We start from the raw sequence: 20796 nt of genomic DNA, 5'->3' as shown, positions 1-20796 counted from the left end.
TTAAACAATAACACCACCCAATTAAAATATAACTTTAATACCAAAAGATGAATTATTCCATTCATATTTTTTCTCAAATAGTCAAATCCATAATAATCTGAAATGCTTGCAGTACACCAACTAATGCAAACTGAATTGCAGCAATCTTTAAATCCATCTTCTCCACTTATCCAATTAAGCACTGCTGAACAGGTCATGAGACGAGAGGTGGGGTACACACTCGAAAGGTCACCAATCCATCACAGAGACAACCAGTCATGGTCACATTAGAGTCACCAGTTAACCCAATAAGCAGGTTCTTGGACTATGAGTGAGAACCTGCACAGGCAGATCAGCTGGTTCATTCAAACCCAAAACCACCCAACCAATCCACTTTTATTATTTTTGTGTTTTTAAAAATGGGAGCAAACTAGAAAATTGTCAAGTTGTGCTGTGAGAGTATTTTACCCACAGCTGCTGCAGTTACGCGTGCTCCCAATCTTGTTTTGAAGTAATTAAAGATGTTTGCTGTAAAATCATTCAACTCTGGAAAAAGGACAGTTCGAATAAATCATTAAAAGCTCCAAATGAAACTTTTAACAACAACTGTATATGAAATTTGGCTCCTCTCAGAGCCACAGACCATCATTCTGACACCTCAGACCACAGATTTCTAGTTACTTCCATTAAATGAAAGTTTAGCTTCTCCAAAGAAAACACCAACAGACACAGATTTCATTTACTCCATCTGTTCTAGTGGTGACTGTGTAGGACATGTAGATCTGTTTTGTATGACAAGCTGTACGTATGTTTATGTTGGACTGCTGTGGGGACATGACTGTTGCTCTGCAGTTGTAACAACAGCAGGCTGTTTGCAATGCAACCTTTCATACTTTTTATTATGAGTTTTATCTACACAGTGCTGTAAAGAGTCAGAGGTCACTCCGGGGATGATGATGCGGTTTCCCAGGGTTTTAACATCCGCTCCATTGTAGAGGGAGTGGGATTCTGGTTGCTCGGCTCTATGTCCACTTTTGTCACTCCGGGAACCTCCTTTCCCTCCTGAACCAGTTGCATCACCTCTGCAAAGGAGAGCTGCTTTGTCTCTGTGGGTTCAGAAGTTTCTGCTGTGAGTTCAGAGTCTGAATGTGACGACGCCGTCTGGTCCAGCTTCTCAACAGGGCAGCCTCTCATACCGGAAGAAGAGCTCCACTGTTTGTAGCCGGCTCGGTCGATGGGCTCGACAAACCTGTGAGGGGACAACGGGAATAGAGGTTTGTGTTTGATATTTTGTTTCTTTGGAAGGGTGGCATTAAAAAAAAAAAAGTTTGGGCATTAAGGTAAATATCACAAAATGCTTTAACGCATTCACTGCTGATTATTGATCTTAACAAGGTACAATGGAAAAGCAGAGCCTTGTATTCACTCGATTACCATCTTTAACCTTGGAAGTGTATCGTATCTGATATAAGTTTTTGAGACCTCTACGTCATTAGGGTTACAAAAAAATCACACTAATCTCTTTGTATTTTAAAAAAAAAGTGCTTTGGAAAATTGTAGTAAAAAAATACAAACTCATTTGTGCAAATAGATTTTTTTTTTTTTTTTAATTTCTTCTAAATCCATCAAAGGGTTCAATAAACACTCAGGTTAAAATTCTAGCAAATGTTTCATGACTCTGGCTTTAGAGGGTCAAGTTGAAACATGAGGTCCTCAAAGACACTTCTCCACTAAATCATTGGAGAGTTGCATTAACAAAACTAAACATGCTGGGTAACACCAAATTAATTAGTCTGCAGTTTCTCAAGCACAGATGCAAACTCTTCTCAGTTCCAGCTTCTCCAGTGCGAGGATGTCCTGCTTTTCTTTAATTTCTAATAATCCTGACATCAGAACTGCTTTGAATATTATTATTTATCTTAACCATGGAAATAATTCTGGTGATGCCGAGCTGGACAACGCATTCCTTCATTCCTTTTTAAAGAATGGCCCAGATTATTCGGTTTGACCACTTCTACAGTTTTAGCTCTCTCTGATAGGTTTATCTCGTCTTCCAGCCTAATGATGGAGTCTCTCACTTGGAAACTGACATCTCTTTGGGACTCTTATTTAAAAATGCAGCTATAAAAATACTAATTAAACACGTTGAATCAATATCAGATATTTTGTTCGCTTCATTTGTCATGAAATAAGACAACAGGCCTCATCAGGGCGACAGACTGCTTCTTAGTCAGTTGCCCAATTACAAATTGAGCCTTGGAAAATGGGGACTTTGCATAATTCAATAACAGCTAAAACTACAAAAAACAAACTTTGAATTAAAGCTGAAAGTCTGCAGTTGAGTCACATCTTGACTGACTTGTAATCCAATGTGAGGCGTACAGAGATAAAGGTAAAGTGCTGTATGTGCGCAGCTGGTTTATTCTGCCATTGATGTAAAATCCTAACAGTAACCATGAAACTGGGATGGAGCGCAAAACACTTTTCATTCTGTAATGTAGTAAACCAGAAAACAACATTTTTAACGTGAATCTCAAACGCTTTTACTTTCTCGTTTTTAATCAATCTAATCAGTGCACACTGGGGTGTAGATAAACACATAAATGATTAACCGGGTGATCCAGGTGTTTCCTACCTGTTGTAGAAGAACAGTTTCAGGTCCAGCAGGTCGGTTTCGGTTCTGTTTACGGACTTCAGACCGTCCACAAACCGCTGATCCGCCTCAAAGTCAAACGAGTCAAACCGTGTAAAAACGAGCTCCATATTCACTCAGCATAACCGACTCTTCATCCTCAGCTGATCTAAAGTAACACCAAAACACCTGCAGCTGCAGACCTGTCCGCCTCCGGTAACAACAAGCGTCAGCAAAGAGGGAACACATCCCGGCCAAAACAACAGGGCTATGAGCTGCAGCGCCCCTGCAGGTGAGTCTCAGTACTGCACCACAAAGTCAAAATGAGGGCGAAGGAAAGCTGGAAGAGGCGTTCCCATCATTTATTCAGGTACAAATGGTAGCAGTTACACAGTGCACATACAGAAGTGCTGTGAGATTAAAGCATTTTAACTCAACATGCAAATTTTTACCACTTTATTTGCTGTTAGGTTGTTAAATTAGGAATATGTGAACCAAATAGGAAGAAAAAAAAACCTTAATACATATCTTTCACATTTAATCTAGGTAACTAAGAATAATCTGTAGTATAATATATGTAGACTATGATAAAAATGTAAAGTGTATGTAAAATGTAAATGAGATTGGATGTTGGGCTGGCTGTGGCTCAAAGGTAAAGCAAGTCATCTACTACTTACTCTGCATGCCAAAGTAACCTTGGGCAATACACTTACCCTCAAATTGCTCCAGATGCATTCACTGGAGCCAGAATGTTAGCTAGAAAGCACTAAAAACTGCTGCAGGAACATAATGTGTAGTGAAGCAATGTGAATTCCCAGAGGAAATAGGCAAGTAATCAAATTAGGTAAAACAAATTGACAGGATATGAAGAATTTCTTAGACAAATCGATTGGAGTTTAGCAGGGTTGTTTTTTGCACAGCAAGAAATGCATTTAAAAACTCAAATGCAGTTATTCTACCATTTGTTTTTTGCATTTTTTAAATCTTTCATGTGTGTTTTTGAGTATTTTGTGTCTGGTGGATTACGTCTGAACTCTTTTGGGACGTAGCCGACACTGCTGTGTATGTACTGTGGGTAACAGAGGATGAACACATGTTGTTAGCAGAAATGTGACCCCCGTGTGATTGCGCACCTCCTCCTCTGCCCTGTCCTTGACCACCACCATCATTGGCCGGCTGCCAGCTGAAGGAGGAAGTGTTGCAGCTGATCTGCTCCAGGAAAGCCAGACCTGCTGCCGCTAACACACATTTTTATTTTTAAGTTATCTTTGATGAGCTCAGTTCAGTTTTTTTTAATGTGTCAATTAAAGAGAGAGGAACCGAGGTTGGGTCATGGTCCCGACAAGCGAGGAAATCTTATTATCATCTTAGCGGTTTTCTTTTTTGAGCATGTGACGTAACAACCAGCAGCCCTGCCCTGAAGGAGCCGGTTACTGCAGAGGCAACCAGTTTCTGAAGCTCAAATGAAACCAGGGTGAAATCAACACACGCACAAGATCACAATCAACTTGTTGTTTATTGAATATAACATAAAGTTATTATCTACAAAATACAGTAAAGATATTACAAAATTAATTATAAGCAAGTGAATTAAGGGTTAAGCCCATCTGTGAAAGAAGATGAGTGACTTTAATTGCACCAAAAGCTCTATGAGTTTTCTCAAAGCTCTCCTAAACATCCCACGAAAAGCTGAATTTACATTTTCGAGCCTACAAACTAAATTTGTCTGTGGTGTCAGTGTGAAAGCTGCCGTTTCCCATCATGTTCAGCTGCAGGTGGAGTCTGCAGCTGCTCTGACCGGAGGCGAGTACCTGTGCCTTTGGAGTTTGGTCGGGTTTGATGTTTGTTTCTGCGTGGAGCGAGACGGACGGGCGAAGCAGAAGGTGAGCGTGCTGCTGGAGCTACACTCGTAGCTCCTCTCCTGGTCAAACGGAGAGAAGAAACGTATTGACTTGGACCTGCTGGTCTTATATTCTGTCATTAATATGTTGTTATGATGGGGCAGAGGATGCTAATATCAAGCATGGTCTGTGTTTTGTATAATGAGATGAATGTATGAGGAACTGGTGGGAGCCCTGTCTGTATTTATATAATATAATTTGTATAATTTCCACTCACCTCTGCTGTGACGGTGCTCAGGCCATTTTTGACACCCTGGTTCAGGCTGCTTCCCTTCTCCTCCTTCTGGACTTTGGTGGCCTCCTCTCTCTGCTTCATGAACCTCTGGTTAACGATCCTGGTCACGCTGTCGTTCCTGTTGAGCGGGGCGGCGGGAGGCCTCGTTGGAACGCGTTCCAGGTTCCTCGTGCTACTTTTAGCTTTCTGCCCTGACCCCGGCACTGGTTTGTCTGCCCGCCCGCTCACCCTACGCAGGAACTCTGTCACCAAGCCGTACCGGTTGGCTCCGGTGGACTTGGCGGGCAGCTTGGCGTTGCTCAGGGAGCCGTGGCTCTGCCCAGCACCTGCTCGGGAGCTGGTTTGTCGAGTCCACGCGAGGCCGGACTGATTTTGATGTGCCAGGTTCCACAGAGATCGATCTCTAGAGGTAGATGCAGAGGAGGGGGAGCTCAGATTGGAGGGAGAGGGGAGAGACTGTCTTCGGTACAGTTTAGGTGAGGAGGTGGAGTGTCTGGACCTCTCCCCTCGGCCTGTTATGCCCTCCAGTGAGGCAGAGATGTGGTGAGAGCGGGCAGAGACCAGAGGGGAGTTCAGGGCCCGAGAAGGACTGCTTCTCGTGGTGCTCAACCCTTGAGTCGCATCTGTCTGCTGACCAACACTCACCATCTGTGGTTTCATATGGGTCTGAGTACCGGAGCAGGACACATCCACCCATCCCCGGCCTGCTAATCTTTCTCTCTTTTCCTGTGGGCTGTCTTGACGCTTCTGCCTCCAGCCGGCTGTCATTTCCTTCATGTCATCGCTCAGATTGGCAGATGAGCCCAGACAGAGCTGTGAGAAGGAGGTTGGCGGCGTGCACCAGGGAGAGGGCGTGTCCACGGATCCTCTGTCTGGGCTTTGCTTCAGCTGAGCCAGCTGGACTCTGCGGGCTGACGGGGGGCTGTAGTAGATGCGGACGGTAGACTTCTCTGGAGCAGTATGGCTTCTGTCCAAGGACATCTGCTCAAAGTCAAGATCAGGGAAGCTAAGCGGCATGATTAGATGGTCCCACGTCTTAACTGGGTCCTCTCGGTCAAGCTGGGCAGCCTCTTGGCTCAGATAGCACCAGTTCTTCCTCTGAGAGCTGCACGGAGGAAACTGCCGTCTGAGTCTTTTTCCTGTCGAGCTGCAGGTTCAGATTTTTTTGTAAAAAAACCACAAAGACACCAGGTGATGTATGAGTTACAACTTCAGTGAACTTATGAAAAACATATGACAGTTTGTGGAACAACACAGACCTGTCAGCTTCACGGTGTCGACCACATTGAAAAACACCCCCAACACGACGCTGAGCCAAGAGAGAAGGAAAATGTCACCAAACATTACGTCAGATACTTCAGAAACTAAAACCCAAGAAAAAAATGCACAAACTTGTTGTAAGCAATTTTATGTAGGGACTATTTCTCTTTAGTGTGTTCATCCGCCACTGCGTCACTGTACAGAACAAACAGAGCATCTGACACGATGATTAAAAGAGACAGAAATGTGAAATGGTGAAAGTTGCAGTGGTCCTGATCCTTCTACAAAATAGCCAATCACCACTGGGAGACAAAAGAACCAATCATGTTGTTTCACAGATGCTTGCACAGTTGAGGTTTACACAGTTTTAACCTTGTGCTGTCAGTCAGATTCTACTGTTCTATTGATGCTTGCATGGCTAACCGGATGTAAGGTGAACTTAACTTTACTTTTGTGGTTGGTGTTGATCATGTGGCCACTCTCATTATTAAAGCTATATTGTCATCTAATTGAATGTGGTGTAAGAGTGAAACTTGCAAGAAAAAAAAAGCTTTTTAAACCTTATTTTAGGGGGAAATAATATAAAATTATATAACATCTAAAAACCACTGCTCACAACAAGGGTCCTGGATATTTATGAGAAACCAGGCCATGATTTCTGCAAAGAAGTGTTGATGCTTTGTTTTGCCGCGATGTGAGCGTCAGTGCTCCAAAACTGGGCAGCTGACACAAAAAAATCTAAGCTGTCTCTTTTGGGTGAACTGTCGCTTTAAAGCCCATTGTCTGCAAAATCAATAATGTTTCCGTCGCTTCCCCTTATTTGCTCTTGATAATTTAACACTAACAATTACGTTAGGGTTTAATAATTAATATCACGCATCTATAGTTGTTTGGTATTTTGGCACGTCTGTGTTATTAACTAACCAAACCTTCAGAAACATTTGAATTTGCTGTTCGTTATCTGGACAAAGCATTGTAAACTCATAACAGAGATAACCCCAGAGACATATAGGCTCCAATAAGTCTTCAATAAAGCCTAATAAAGCTGCTGGAGAGCCTGTAGAGTCTTTATTTTTTTCATCACTTCAAACTAAATGTTAAGTAAAAGAGTTAAGAGTAAAATAGGGATTACAGTCCAGTCAGTGGGTTAAGAAGGAAAAAAACTGTTGAAATAATAAATCTGATCCTAAATCATGCTGTGCATCGAAACTGCTTTTCTTTATTGAATAACAAAGGAGATGGAAATGATCATTCAGGAGAACTTGAAGGACTGCAGAGAATCGTTTGAGCGTTTTCGTGCTGCATGTTTGAAAATGCCTGTCCTGTTTGGCTGCAGCCCCCTTCAAAAGATTAGCCTAAATACTCTGGCATGAGTGTTTTCATGATGCCCGCTGAACCGACTGTCAGGCGGACACAAGGCCAGGGAGACAGATCATCGGCAGGACTTCCCGCTGTATCACGCAACCTCACACACAGCCTCACACACAGCGGGGCACACATGCCTGAGGCGTAAACACCATCCTTACCTCAGCTGGCTTGCCCGGCGTGGCCTTGGCCTTACTGTCACATTCAATCCGCTCATCCTGAAGCTCTGCAGCGAGGTCTTGCAACAATCCTTTCAGCACTGACATTGCTTTCTCTCTATCCTGAATAAAAAAGCCCAAATATATTTGAATATTCGACAGCTTTGCGTGTTTTTTTAAGTGTCATAATGAGCATGAGCAGAGTTTATTTATGCCATCTTTCACTGTACCTGTTTTCCTTCTATGTCAGGTCCTTTGACTTGACACCACTGATGGAGGATCCAAAGAATCTGCAATGAAAGCTGCGTTCTTGGATCCCTGCACTTCTCACCGAGGCCCCATTGAACAGAAGGTGCTTTCCTCGTTTGTTTTTCTGTCTTCTTCGGCTCTCCACACTCCTGCTTACTCTCTGACTCCACGTCAGGATTTCCACAGAGGAAAGGGAAACTGTAGGAGTCCCAGACCTTCTTAACTGAGTTTAACTGTGTATCTTTGGCTGTTAGAAGCATCTCCACCCGCCCGATGAAAGCCAACAGCATCGCCTCTAAAAGTTCCAAAGCCTCATTCAGAGAAATCTTCTGTGCCTTTCCGTTACAGTCTATTGGCGAGGCGAACGTGCGCGAGGGAGACGAGCTGTGGCCATTTTTGGGTGATGTAATCAGGAGCTGTATGGCTGAACTCAAAATGCAGGCATGGTCTCTGAGAGCAAGCAGAGCTTCGTAGTCCTTCAAAGTCATCTCTTGGAGTTTTTTGTTGTCATCACTCTCTTGACTGTCTGAGGGATCCCACTCGCCTCCCACAGGACCCTCTCGAGTGATCATCCTTTCAGTCTCCTCATCGCCTTTTCTTTTCTCTGACCCTTCATCCTGACCCAGCTCGTACATCACGGGTCCCATTTTTATGCTTTTCTCCTTTCCATCTGTGTCCTTCATCGCAACACTCGCTGTCATATTTCCCTCCGAAACATCCCGATTCTCTTCATCTGGCTCTTCCCCTCCTCCTCCACCTCCAATTTTCTCCCTGAGGTCGCTCATTTCTGCTCGCAGACCACGGTTCTCCACCTCCAGTTCAACGATGCGCCGGCTCAGAAGTGTGGCCTCCTCTTCCACCAGTTTAAGATGAACTTTGACCTCCGCCTCCCTGGCGTGGGCGTAGCTTTGCTTGCCTTCAGGTGATTGGGCGGCGTCCACGTCACCGTAGGCTGAGCGGTATTTGGCCAGCTCCTCGCGCATCACCTCACTCTCTGATACCAATTTGGTGAGCTTCTTGCACATGAGAGCTAATTCCTCTTTGGCAAAGTGGAGTTGGCACTTGAGATCGGCGCTGTCATCCTTTTGGCAAATCAAACAGCAGTGACGACAGTCATGATGACATGAAATAACTCACGGATGCAGCCATGTTTAGAAACAAATATACAAACCTCAATCTGCTGAGAGAGCCTCTTCTCTGCCCTGCTGGCCGTCGATCTGATGCTTTTCTTCTTCAAAGAGCTCTAAGAAATAAAAATAAGAGTTTGATCACACACACAAGACAAACAGTGATAGTTTACTAGGTTAAGATTTTCTGGAGCGAACTTCTTTGTATTTGTCCCAAAAAGTCGATTCTGTTCATCTGGACGTAGCTGTTTAGTGGGAGAAATGTTTCGTCCTTCATCCAAGTGACTTCTTCAGTCTGCAAAACTAAATGTCCTTACCTTGATGATTAAGAATGCATCGAGACGTCTTTGTGTTTATGTTTCTTTCTTTCTTTTGGTTTTTGGTTTTAACCACAACTGTGTGAAATTTAATAAACATATTAAAGAAAAAAACTTTTTCTACATTACATTGATGATGAACATTTCCAGCTCCATATTTTTGTCCTTTGACTCCAACAGTAGCTTTGCCTGATTTATAATTCATCTAACTGTATTAAATAAGAACTTGGCTACAGAACTACAGACTAAAACCATAAACTCATCAAGAAAGTTAGCCAAAGAATCTTTTTAAATTTTTTTTAGATATTTCTACACAAAATTATTATTATTTTTATTAAAACCAGGGGAGTCACCTCCTGCTGGACATGAGAAAGAACGCAGGCCAACTTTCCTCTCATTGACTGATTTGAACAGCAGGTCAGTGGGGGTTGCAATAACTTCATTCAGTAACTTGAAGTAACAGTGTAACGGTGTTTCGCATGTCTCTCACATGACTTTTGGCCCCCTCTTCTTTACAAAGTCGCTTCAGTTCTTTGAGGTTTGCGGGGATTCACTTTTGCTCCGTTAACATTCAACAGCATTTCAGTCATGTTGAGGTCTGGACTCTGACTCGGCCATCGTAACCTTGATTCTTTTCTTCAGTCAGTGTGTTGTAGATGTGCTTCTGTGTTTTAGCTGTCGGACAGGTGGCCTCATGTTTGAGGAGTTCGTGGTCGATGGTGCACAGATCTAGTGACTGCAGAACAAGTTCACGTCATCGCTCCTCACCACTGTGCTGACAGCTGGTATGAGGTGTTTGTGCTGATCTGCTGTGTTTGGCTGTGAATTATGACCAAACATCTCCAAACTGGTCTCATTTGTCCAAAGCACATTGTTCCAGAAGTTTAAGCCATGCTGCTGTGTCATTTTTACAAAGAAGGTGATTTTTCCCAGCAACTCTCGGTACTTGTTCAGCCTTTTTCTGATTTTACTGTTACAAACTTGAACTTGACATACCAACTGAGGCCCGTAGAGTCTGTAGCTTCTAGGTTTTTTGTAGTTTCATGAGCGTTGCTCAGTCTGACCTTGGTTGTCCCAACAAATTCCCTCCAACTGCACGGCAAATTGGCAGAAATTTGCCTACAATACTTTGGCATTTTGTTAACATACCTGTAAGGTCCAGAACAGCAAACTATCAAAACCTCTGCTTTTATAGCGTGCTGATCATCAATCAATCACTTACATTTGATTAATAGCACCTGGCTCCTACTGTCCCTCTTAATTCCTATAGAACCAGTAAGGCTGTACTTAGTTTCTTGCTCTTTACATCACTGAAAACAAGGAAAAGACAAATCTGAAGTTTAATTTAAAAATATAAAGGCAGGTAAAGGAATAGTTCAACATTTGTTTCTGATGATTACATAAGAAAATTAATAACACACTAAAATTTGTTCAGTGAGAGGGTATAGCATGTTTATAGATTCTAAATTTACATGATGTTTGTGTAACATCAGTTTATGAGCTGGACACCACGACTTCCTGGAGACTTGCTAACCACAACAAGTTCATTCTTCTGTTATTTTCTGTGTAAATTAAACAAATTAGTTATAAAATGCTAATTAATAAGCTTTAAAAATGCTTGTAGAAGGATTTACAAACCTCTGCAGGCATGAAAGTCGTGCTGATCTTCTCGGCAAGAAAGCAAATAAGCATATTTCCCAAAATGTTTAGCTAATCCTTTAAGTAAGTATTCATCATGCTCTTGCACTACTTCTCAGAGATGCCTAAAAGGCGCTAAATGTGACATTTTCTCTCCTCCGAGTTCTTCCCGTCTCTACTTGAGTCAGTTTGTAGGTCTGAGTATGTCAGGAATGTAAGCTTCTGTCAGGCAGCATTGTCTTCCTCTTAAACACTCGACAGGATTTCACTTTGTTAATAATAGTCAGGCTAGAAGGAGCAAACACAGAGAGGGAGTTACACTTTTTGAATTCAAGGCCGGTGGGCATGGAGGCTCAATAGATTTGGGTTACTGTGACCGGAAATTTGTCGTTCCTAATAAGTAAAGATGGAATTAAATGGTAATATTTCTTTAACTGTAAAATTATTGTCTTTGTTTCAGCTTTTGTCCTCTTACTACAAGTCTATGCTCAGCTTGTGCAGCTACACATTTACGTTTAACTCAAACAGCCTCAAAAACATCGGGCAGCAGAGTGAATTTCTGGCATACTCACCCTCCTTCACAATATATCCATGCTGTGTTTTTTTGCTGGTTAGATTGGGTAATCTAAGTGGATTTCCCTGTTGGGATCAAAGGGACTAGCAGCTGTCTCAGATGAGTGGAGCAGACTGAGCTCGTGCCAAAGCACCGAATCCTGGATTAAACCGCACACGTGTCACTGGAGTGCACACTGGTGCTCAAAGGAGGCAGAAGAAAAGGTGGATGGGGTGTGGAGGCTGAAGTTTGATCAAAGCGTGCTGAGTGATGGCTGTAGGTCAGTATGTCTGTGCACCAACCAACACCCTCCTTTCTTGATGCCCTAATACACACTCATCCAGATTTATCCAAGCTTAATAAGAGCAGTAAGAAAAAGAAAGTGAGTCTATTTTTGTAATCTCTCTACTTTTTTTTTCTGCCCTGTCAGCCGACGATGTCAGCTGTGCCTGGAGTTCAGCATACCAGGCTGCTTCGCCCATCCCCGGCACCAGGCAGCTGCCGGCCGAGCCCTCCGCTCATATAAGTGATCTGCACTGGGATCGTGTGTCACCTGACATCAGGGTGACAGAGGGATGAGGGGGACAGCTGTCTGGATGGGTGCAGCTGTGCAGGGTAATGGAAAGGAGGATGCCTGACCCGAGCGATGAAAGTTTATGTTTCTCTCAAGGTTGACCTAAATACACACATCCCTTAAAGACACACATTGAGGTGTATGAAGAACCCCCTTTTGCAATTATCAGCAGCTCTTGAGAGATTTTAAAGAAGTTTCTTTTTTAATTTAATCAATTCGATTAGATTTGTCATGTCTGATTGACAGATCTGTGCACTCGTTTCAATCTCATTTTCAGCTCCAGGTCATAATAATTTAGTTAACAGTCAAGTCTGTCCCAAGGTCAGTAATGAGACCATAAACAAGAGCTGTTTGTTACTATGTACGCCACCTAAGGCTTAAAATTCCCTCCACACCATCCATGAATTAAGGATCTAGTGTGAAAATTCAAAGCTTTTAAAGAGGATCTAGTTTTCCTTTCTTTTTTCTGTCATACATGCTGTTACAGTGTAACAGTATGAAACCAAGCATTTGGTTTCAAGAGGTCTCTTTTTATTTTTAGCTCTGTATGATGTCACTCAGAATGGATATCCTTAATATGATCCCAGCCCCACAAAACAACTTTCTTCTGATTGGCTGCCCCTCAAAAACAGAAGGTTAGCCAATCAGAAGAAAGTTGTTTTATAAGGGGAGGAGCAGATAGAGACAGAGTAAGAACTGAGAGGCCCAGAATAAGATAATCATCATGTTAAACTTAATCAGCGTGCCTTCTATCATCAAATTCTGCACCGTGAACCTCAAACATCCGGTTGCAGTTGCAGCAGTCTAAGATGATCTCCTTCTCCCATCCACCTCCTCTACGGCTTCCTGGGGGACACCAAGGTGTTCCCAACCCAGCCGAGAGATGTAATGTCTGCAGCCTGATCCTTCGTCTACCCTGAGGCCTTCTTTCAGTACCACCTCACCAGTGAGCCCTGGTTGGAGGTCCAAACCACCTCAACTGGCTCCTTTTGGTGCAGATCTACTCTGAGGCCTGAATGGCTAAGCTCCTCCCTCTAGATTGATATATTTATTTGTCCACGTAGGGAAACTGGATTGTAGTGGAAATCACGTGACATTTTCATGCACACAGACACTTTCACTGCACCTTAGGATGTTTTTGTCAGTCAAAAAGGGCATCCAATGTGTTGCCAATATTTAGAAATGTAATGCATTCAGGAATAAAACCCTTTAGAGCTATTTCCTGTGAACAGAGGAGGGCAATATCACCCTGCAGATATCAATAGTTTAAAAGAGGAGGTAAGTGGAAGGCTCTCGTCATGTACAATAAGGCAGACTCAGCATTTCAGTTCCCAGCAGTTTATTGGTTGTTGTTACAGCCTTTCTACCAGAGCTTTTGTCTCTTGGAAATATTTTTAAACCAACAAATTGTGTAAAGGAGTCCCCCCCCCCCCCCCCCCCCCCCCAACCCTGAGGGAAGCTCGTGGTCTGCTCATTTTCTCTGAAAGTAAAGTTCCTACTCTGACCTGCAGTGTTCTGCTGCCAAGAAAATCAACAATCCAAAAAACCCAAACAAGACAGAAGGGAAAATTCTGCTTCCAGCAGTTTTTCTGCTGTCAAACACAGACGAAAAGTCAATAAATAAATAAAAATTCTGCTTCAGTCTTTGGTTTTCCTAGAAGAGTATGTAATAAGTATGTCTTCTAACCCCCTAGAGAGTTGGTAGACAAAGTGCAGGGGGGTCTGTAAGACGCTGTAATGCTACATGGCTCTTCACCAGATGTCATTTCATGACCATGTAAGAGTGACTGGTCTAAAACCTCTGTGGCCTGAAGGTTTAGGGGACCAGGAACACTTATGAATGCTTTCCAAATATTTGGCATCATATGACTGTTAAAAGAAGATCTCAAAGGGTGAGTAAAAAGTGGTGCTAGCTGTTTCGAACACTTACACAGACATTGTCCAGGTCAGGACTTTTCCAAGGTGACAGTCTCTAAAAAAACTGCAGGACCTTTGTCTTTTGAGGTCTCCTTCAAACATTCTTTATTAAATTTAATATTTTTTTTTACCAAAGGGTCTTTGATGTAAAATGCTCACCTCTCTGGTTTTATCCAGCTCAGTCTGTAAGACCTGCTTGGCCACTTCCAGTTCCTGAGTCTTTTCACGCAGCACCTCGTTTTCCCACTCCAAGTGGGAGTTCTTCTTCTGCACCGCCTCTAGCTCGTTGTACAGGCGGAGTGACACGCTCTTTGCAACCTGCAGGTGAAGCACAAAGTAGGTTAAGACAGTAAAAGTGCTGCGAATGAAGTTTTTTTTTTTTTTGATTGTCTGTTTATTTGTTTTCTCGTGAGTGTTATTTTCTGAGTGAGTGAGTCTTTAGAGCAGTTGATTTGGTTAAAGCCGAGAAACTTTTACAAGAAAATTCTTGTGACGGGAACTGAGCCATGAGTCGATGGAGGGGGCGAAGGAGGGTGAGGCTGTAAGGAATCCAATAGTGCGCACACACACACATTGGCCTGGTTGACAGAAACAGAATCTGGTTGCCTCAGTTCAACGACGGTGATTCTGCTTACGATCACTCTGCTTTTATCGTTCAGTCCTCACGCAGAACAGCCGACCACACGCAGTAATTATGCTACAGAAATATAAACAGGATGCATGATGAAAACTTTTCAGTCTAATGACATTCTTGTGGTGCAGATGAACAGCAGGGAGTACTTTACAGCCATGACTCAGGGTTAAAGCCTGTATGAACAACACGATCAGCGTTTAGCGCGCCGTGATGAAAGTAGGTTTGTGGTTCTGCAGTAAAAGTTCACTTTGATGTTTTAGGTGAGTCAGTTTTCAGAGAAGGAGCTTAATTACAGTCTGTTGGTAGTGAGAGTTTGTGCAAAAAGACCACCCGACTTTCTGACCTTGATGTCGTGCTCCAGGCTCCGGACCAGCTCCCCGTCCACCTGTCCGGTCTGAGCCACTCGGATGCTGCGGCGCTCGGCCTTGCGGAGGCGATACTGCAGGATGCGACACGTCTTGTTGGCCTGCTCCAGCTGCAGCCGCAGCTCCTGCAGCTGGTAAATCTCCTCCTCCTGGAACATGTCGCGCATTTCCAGCATCTCACAGCGCAGCTCCTCCACCTCATCCTGGGACAGACGACACAGAAATAATTAAACCACGAGTCAAGGCATTTTCTCCTTTCTTTCTTCCCCTTTTCCCTTCTTATTTCATCCAGTCCTTTCCTTCTTCCTTGGCCCCTTCCTCCAAATTCTTCTCTTCCCTCCATCCTTCCTAACTCCCTTTGTTCCTTGTCTTTTGATTCTGCTTTCTTTCCTTACCCTTTTTTCTTTCCTTGTCCTGTTTGTGGTGCCCTTTTTTCTTCCTTCCTGCCCTTCCTTCCATCATTCCTTCCCTCCTTTCTTCCTTTGTTGATTTTTCCTTTCTTATCTATTCCATCCTTCCCTCTTCCATCACTTGTTCCTTCCTTCCCTCCTTTCCACTCTTTTCTTCCTTCCTTTCTTACTTTTTCCTTCCTCCCTCTTCTCTTGCTTCATCTTTCTCCCTTGAGTATTCCTTCCTTCCTTAACCCTTCCCTCATCCCATCCCTCCTACAGTACACCATGCTGAGATAAGCCAAGTTTTAGTTGTTTGGAAATCACCTCGTTAGTGGAAAAATACTATTTTATGTCTGCCAAACTGTTTCATCTTTAGCACAGATTTTTCATAGAATCAGCTAAATTATTTGGAACAAATGATGTGCTTGAGTGACAGGGTGCTAGTAACAAAGTGCCTAAATATACAGTTTAAAACAGGTTCTTTGCTATGTGGTCTGTAGACACAATACTGTTTCATCTCTTGAGTTAGGCATGTTTTTCTTGCTAGATCGATTCATAGGTTTGTGTTCTGTGGGTTAACATACAAAGATTAATTAATTAATTTTAAAAAAAAACTCTGAAAATGCTCAGGTACAAGAACTGGACTACAATTGAGAGAGAAAAGCAGCCAATGTCCAAAGAAAAACGTTACATGAATGTCTGGCTACTTAGAGGCAAAATATAAATAAATGAGGCTCCAGACTTTTGCACAACACTGTGAATATCAGAAAGTTATATTTTCCCATTTTCCCCGTTAACTTAAATCCAGGTGTTATGGTGGCATTAGAGACTGAAAACAACTAAGTGAAACATGGATTCACTCTTTACTCAGCTGGGATGCTACTCTGCTACATGTGCTGCAAGCAATGCTTCGAGTGTTATAAACAATAAGATCCTATCTACTGGACAAACTACGGGTTAATGCCATGTATAAATTACTTAAAAAATATTTTTGTACACATATTCATTAAAAAACATATTGGCTAATATTAGCCTAACTAACTGATTTATGACTTAAGCTCTAATTGTTATATTTTCCAGTTTGATGCCTAAATGGCCATTTTGTGCTTTGTACGTACCCTTCAAAGTGTCTGATCACTTTAATGACCACAGTTTGAATCTGCACTTACAAGGTGAAGTTATGTCACAGAAGTGAGCATCTAGGGCAGAAAGAGGGATTTGGGGCTATTTTTTGTACATGTTGTTTCCAGCATATTCTAAGTCATGAAACGTTTTCTCAGAAAGCTTGACTCACACTCAGAAAGTCTGAATATCTGGACATCAGCAGCTTCGATTATGACCTTTTTTTTTTTTATCAAGGTACAGCTCTGAATAAGTGGATCATCCCTTTAAAGGTGAAAGTGGAAAACGGACATTGCCATTGGGCTTGTAGATGGACTTGCTCAGCAGTACTCCACTAACAAAACTCTGCAACCACCAATTTATAATCAAACCCCAGTTTCCAGATATATTCCTGCAAACTGGTGATCTGCTGCATCAAGTTACAGAGTAATTTCCTCAGTTGGACCAATAAAATGCCCTTGCAGTCAGGAGTTACTCATCTAATCACCAGCTCAGTCAGCAGTTACTCAGCTACTGTAAAAATCTGAGTAAGTGTGGGTTTGTTCCATAATTTATTTAGGTCAGTAGTGACTTTTGACTCTTGTATTAGAGCCACTTGCTCTGCGCTCACTAAAGAAGACTGGCCTGATCTAAACATTTGCAGAAAATCGGCTCTGGTGTTGAGCTGAGGGTCCTCCCACAGAAACTCACAGGCTCTCATAAACAAGCAAAACCTACATGCACGGAGTTTATACAGAAAGGTAGATGCTGCATTTCGTGAAAACCAAATTGAATTCGCTAATTGCATTAAGCTAATTTAATTAATCAAATTAGATCAAACTTACTTTCAAATACTCGTTCTCTGATCTCAGATCTTCCAATTCCCTGACGAGGTCTTCGGTTGTTTCCCCCATCATAAGATTCATAAACGCCCCCGAGGAGTTGAACAAACTAAAGCCCCCTGCGGCAGCCTCCGCCTGGAGAACGCAGATATCTCTCGCCGCTTTTGCGCACGGTTTGCCGTCGCCTGCGCCCTCGCTATCCGGGGTCACGTAAGCTTTGCCGTCTATCCAGCTTAAGTCAGAGTCGTGCTTGTTACCGTCCGACGGGCAGTCAGAGATTTCCGAGCTGCTGTCCGAGGAGGACAGTTTCCCCGACAGGCAGCCGGAGTCTTTGCTCAAATCCTCCGAAGCGTTGCTGGCGTCGGAGAGTTTCCTCTGTGCGCCGGGGCTCCTCTGGCACTCGGAGCTGACACCTGATGACACTTTCCCTGCTCTCTTTTCCTGCGGTCCCGCAGTTTTTACCTCCTTCACAGGGTCGCACTGACCCGTGAATTGTGCCTCCTTTGAATAGGAGCCATCATTGGAGGATGGATCCTTCTTCTCTTGGTGCGCCCTGGCTTGTTTCTGGCTGCGGAGTGCAGTCTTCAGGCTCTTATCGCCGTCTTTGTTCGTCATTTTCTCTTTAGCTTTTAAACAGAAAATCTAAGATGATCATTACAGTTTTAAACTAGTGTTAAAATATCAAAATTCACAGCTCACAGACTCTGAACACCCGACTAGCTGCTCTGCATCCTCAGCACTGAAACTTTGCCAAAGCGCACTCACAGAAGAAGTCACAGTGTCACGTTACCGCAGCTTAGAACGGACTTCCGGTCGTTTTCTCTGCTTTTTCTTTTTTTTCTCCATTTATCTTGGTCAGAGTACATATTATGTTTATTCTACACACACTCTCCCAGAACATTCAACTGTGGCTACAAACCAGCATGAATTTGAAAACAAATCCGATATTAAAAATGTTGTGTAGGCCTAGGATTATAAATGATTAAGTTTATTTTGTAAATTTCCATACAAAAGATACAATTTTAAGTGTTTGTTACCTCGTGTTTTCATATTGCTATCATACTGTTATCATCCCATACGCCTGATGTAGAGAGGCAGTTTGGAGGCTTTTATTTTGACGGTTTTCCGGTCTCTCTTTGATTCTTAAGCAGTTTTTTCCACTTTCTCCTTCTGGAAATCTGACAAGCAATTAACCCAACTAACCGACTACTACTATGAATAAATTATCTTAATTCCCAGTTACATTTTTTATCCGCCTCTAACAAACTACATTTGCATGTTTTAGCTCATAATAATCTTTTTATATATACCAGGTCTTTTTGCAGCTCCTCACTGATGCTCTATTCGCATCAATTCAGTTCAGCTCATCTGCTTTTCAGCCAGCTTTCTTCTGATTGGCTGCACCTTGCATGCCATACACAGGGTTAGAACAGTAGGTGGTGCTGCTGTAATAAAAAAAAAAGAAAAGAAAAAGAAAACAGAGCAAGGAGTAGAAAAAAATGCCTGAAATAGAGCATTTAGCTCAGATGAAGCCTGAGTTTTGTGGCTCACAAGGATTGCTTGTACCTCATTATTTTAAACCTTGCTTAGCATTTCATCTTCCATTGTATATATTACAGAAAATAAGTTCAAACATTACAGGTCTCCCCTTTAAAAGGGTGTTTGCACAATTCCCCTCTGTGTAGTGTTGCTCTAATACGTATTTAGTTTTAAACTGAAATTTATTTTTGAAATATTGACCAGTGTCAGCAAAAATAAAATAAAAAATTAGCAGAATGAATAAAGCAAGAGGGATGTTTGTGTAAAGCTGCCACCTTGTGGATAATGGAGCTGTGTTTGAAAGGACCATAGGCAGGTCTTTGTGGTTTGTAACGGACATGAGATGTTTCCTCTTCCAGCTAACAACAACCTAAATCTTCATCGGGCAGCTATTATGCTATTAAACAGCTGTTATAATAACCAAACAGTCGGGTTCCTCCCCCATCGTCCTTCCACACCTCAGTCACACCTTTGCTCTCTGGATACAGGAGTGGATGAGTGGAGATGCACAGGGTGATGTCCATGAAGACACCCGTCACGGAACAGGCACAAAAAAAAAAATGGCTCTTAAGATAATGTTGATAATGCTTCCATTGAGTCAAGTGTCAAAACCACCTGCTTTTCAGCTGACTACATAAGCGGCTCTTTTTCTGCCACATTTTTCAGTGATAGCGTTAATGGGTTATGAATCATTTACTAGTGCTTTATGAACCATTATAAGAACATCTGGGTTGTCAGGTTGTGAAAAATAACATTTTTCTTTTCTAATCTTCAGTGTTCAGAAAGAGCTGATCTTAACTTCTAAGGAGCTTGTGAAGAAAGCAACTGGACTTCTTTAAATTACTTTTAGATGTTTCACTTCTTATCCAAGCATTCAAGAGGCTTCTTGGTGCACTGCAATCCATTTACAACAATTTTTATAATAATGACTTAACATGGAGAACCCTCTTGGATGAGAGGTGAAATTTCCTCAAGAATTCAGTCCAAGCTCCTTAGACTACAATGAACTGGATGGCTGAGAAGCTACACAGACAAACTGATCTTACCTTCTGCACAAACGCTACAGTGCATCTGCACCACAATGCATTTGCACCACAATGCATTTACAACAATTTATTGTAATAATGACTTAACATTTATGTGCACTTAAAGGCTTATTAAAGAGAATGAACTCTTTGCCATTTATTGATGGGCTTCTGTACTGCCTCACTGCATTTTATCATCTCAACATGAATCAATTAAATATCTTAGTGGGTGCTTTATAAGAAATTCAATGGCATGTGGAAATGTAGGCTTTATATCACAGGGCTGACACAATTAAACCATATTCCTTAATGATTTGGTTGAATTAATATAGATTTATAGTCTAATTATTGGATAAAATGTAATATTTCAGCAATTGAAAAATGAAAACTAGCACTTAGTTTGTAGCACAAAATAACACTGATTTTCCTTTTTCCTGCTAAAAAAATTCAGGCAAGGAAGCTTAAAAGAAAATTAAAAGAAAACCTAAAAGAAAATTCCACAATGTTAAAAACAAATAAAAACAAAAGAAAACCTCTAGAATTTTTAAACAACCCGTTGATATTTCATCTTTCGATATATTTTTTTAACCTGCTCTTCAATGTTACACTATAATAAACCACCCATCCATCATTCCAACCACACAAAATGTACATGAACTAAGATTGCCTCAGGATGTTACCACAAACTCATCAATCCATTATTTATCTCCATGTCAGGGGTGAATTTGCACCTGTATTAAAAGCTAAAGATCGTACAAAATGTACAAATTATGGTACAGTTTAATAATGCAGCCTAATAATTTGCATGCATATAAACAACTGCAGATTTATTTAAATATTTAGTAAGTCTTGGTCATTTTAAACTCGCGATTACAAACCCTTTAGCTTCTATGTGCGCCTGTGTTACTGGTATAAATAAAATAAAATAATAAACTTATAATAATCACTTAACACATATTAATATTAATATTTAAAGAGTCTGGTCCATCCAGC

The 20796-nt window shown here is 42.0% G+C and overlaps 2 protein-coding genes across 2 annotated transcripts; both read right to left on the bottom strand.

Moving 5' to 3' along the window:
* Positions 1-645: 645 nt before the first annotated feature.
* LOC146610855 (uncharacterized) lies at positions 646-2811 on the bottom strand. The gene is made up of 2 exons (XM_085345249.1): positions 2615-2811; positions 646-1228 (listed from the first exon to the last, which is right to left on the bottom strand). Exons 1-2 carry the CDS (start codon positions 2740-2742, stop codon positions 919-921), a joined length of 438 nt encoding a protein of 145 aa, XP_085201375.1. The 5' UTR covers positions 2743-2811; the 3' UTR covers positions 646-918.
* A 1565-nt stretch (positions 2812-4376) lies between these two features.
* On the bottom strand, positions 4377-17904 carry LOC146610854 (uncharacterized). The gene is made up of 9 exons (XM_085344954.1): positions 17243-17904; positions 14883-15107; positions 14065-14223; positions 8951-9022; positions 7761-8861; positions 7534-7653; positions 6007-6056; positions 4730-5894; positions 4377-4532 (listed from the first exon to the last, which is right to left on the bottom strand). Exons 1-9 carry the CDS (start codon positions 17852-17854, stop codon positions 4377-4379), a joined length of 3660 nt encoding a protein of 1219 aa, XP_085201080.1. The 5' UTR covers positions 17855-17904.
* Between the last annotated feature and the right edge of the window lie 2892 nt (positions 17905-20796).

The sequence above is a fragment of the Diplotaxodon limnothrissa genome, linkage group LG20 (genome assembly GCF_057381915.1).
Source record: "Diplotaxodon limnothrissa isolate DT_005_m linkage group LG20, D_limnothrissa_male_GT1.1, whole genome shotgun sequence".
Taxonomy (NCBI): Eukaryota; Metazoa; Chordata; class Actinopteri; order Cichliformes; family Cichlidae; genus Diplotaxodon; species Diplotaxodon limnothrissa.
This window is presented reverse-complemented; position numbering and strand designations above follow the sequence as displayed.

What these genes read in the sequence shown, in the direction of transcription:
- LOC146610855 (XM_085345249.1), bottom strand. Translation starts at nt 2,742, where the DNA reads ATGGAGCTCGTTTTTACACGGTTTGACTCGTTTGACTTTGAGGCGGAT. An exon ending in AAACTGTTCTTCTACAACAG is followed by an intron (nt 1,229 to 2,614) that starts GTAGGAAACACC and finishes GTCCCCTCACAG; the next exon opens with GTTTGTCGAGCCCATCGACC.
- LOC146610854 (XM_085344954.1), bottom strand. Translation starts at nt 17,854, where the DNA reads ATGACGAACAAAGACGGCGATAAGAGCCTGAAGACTGCACTCCGCAGC. An exon ending in CAGAGAACGAGTATTTGAAA is followed by an intron (nt 15,108 to 17,242) that starts GTAAGTTTGATC and finishes CGTCTGTCCCAG; the next exon opens with GATGAGGTGGAGGAGCTGCG. An exon ending in CGCCGGGCAAGCCAGCTGAG is followed by an intron (nt 6,057 to 7,533) that starts GTAAGGATGGTG and finishes CTCTTGGCTCAG; the next exon opens with CGTCGTGTTGGGGGTGTTTT.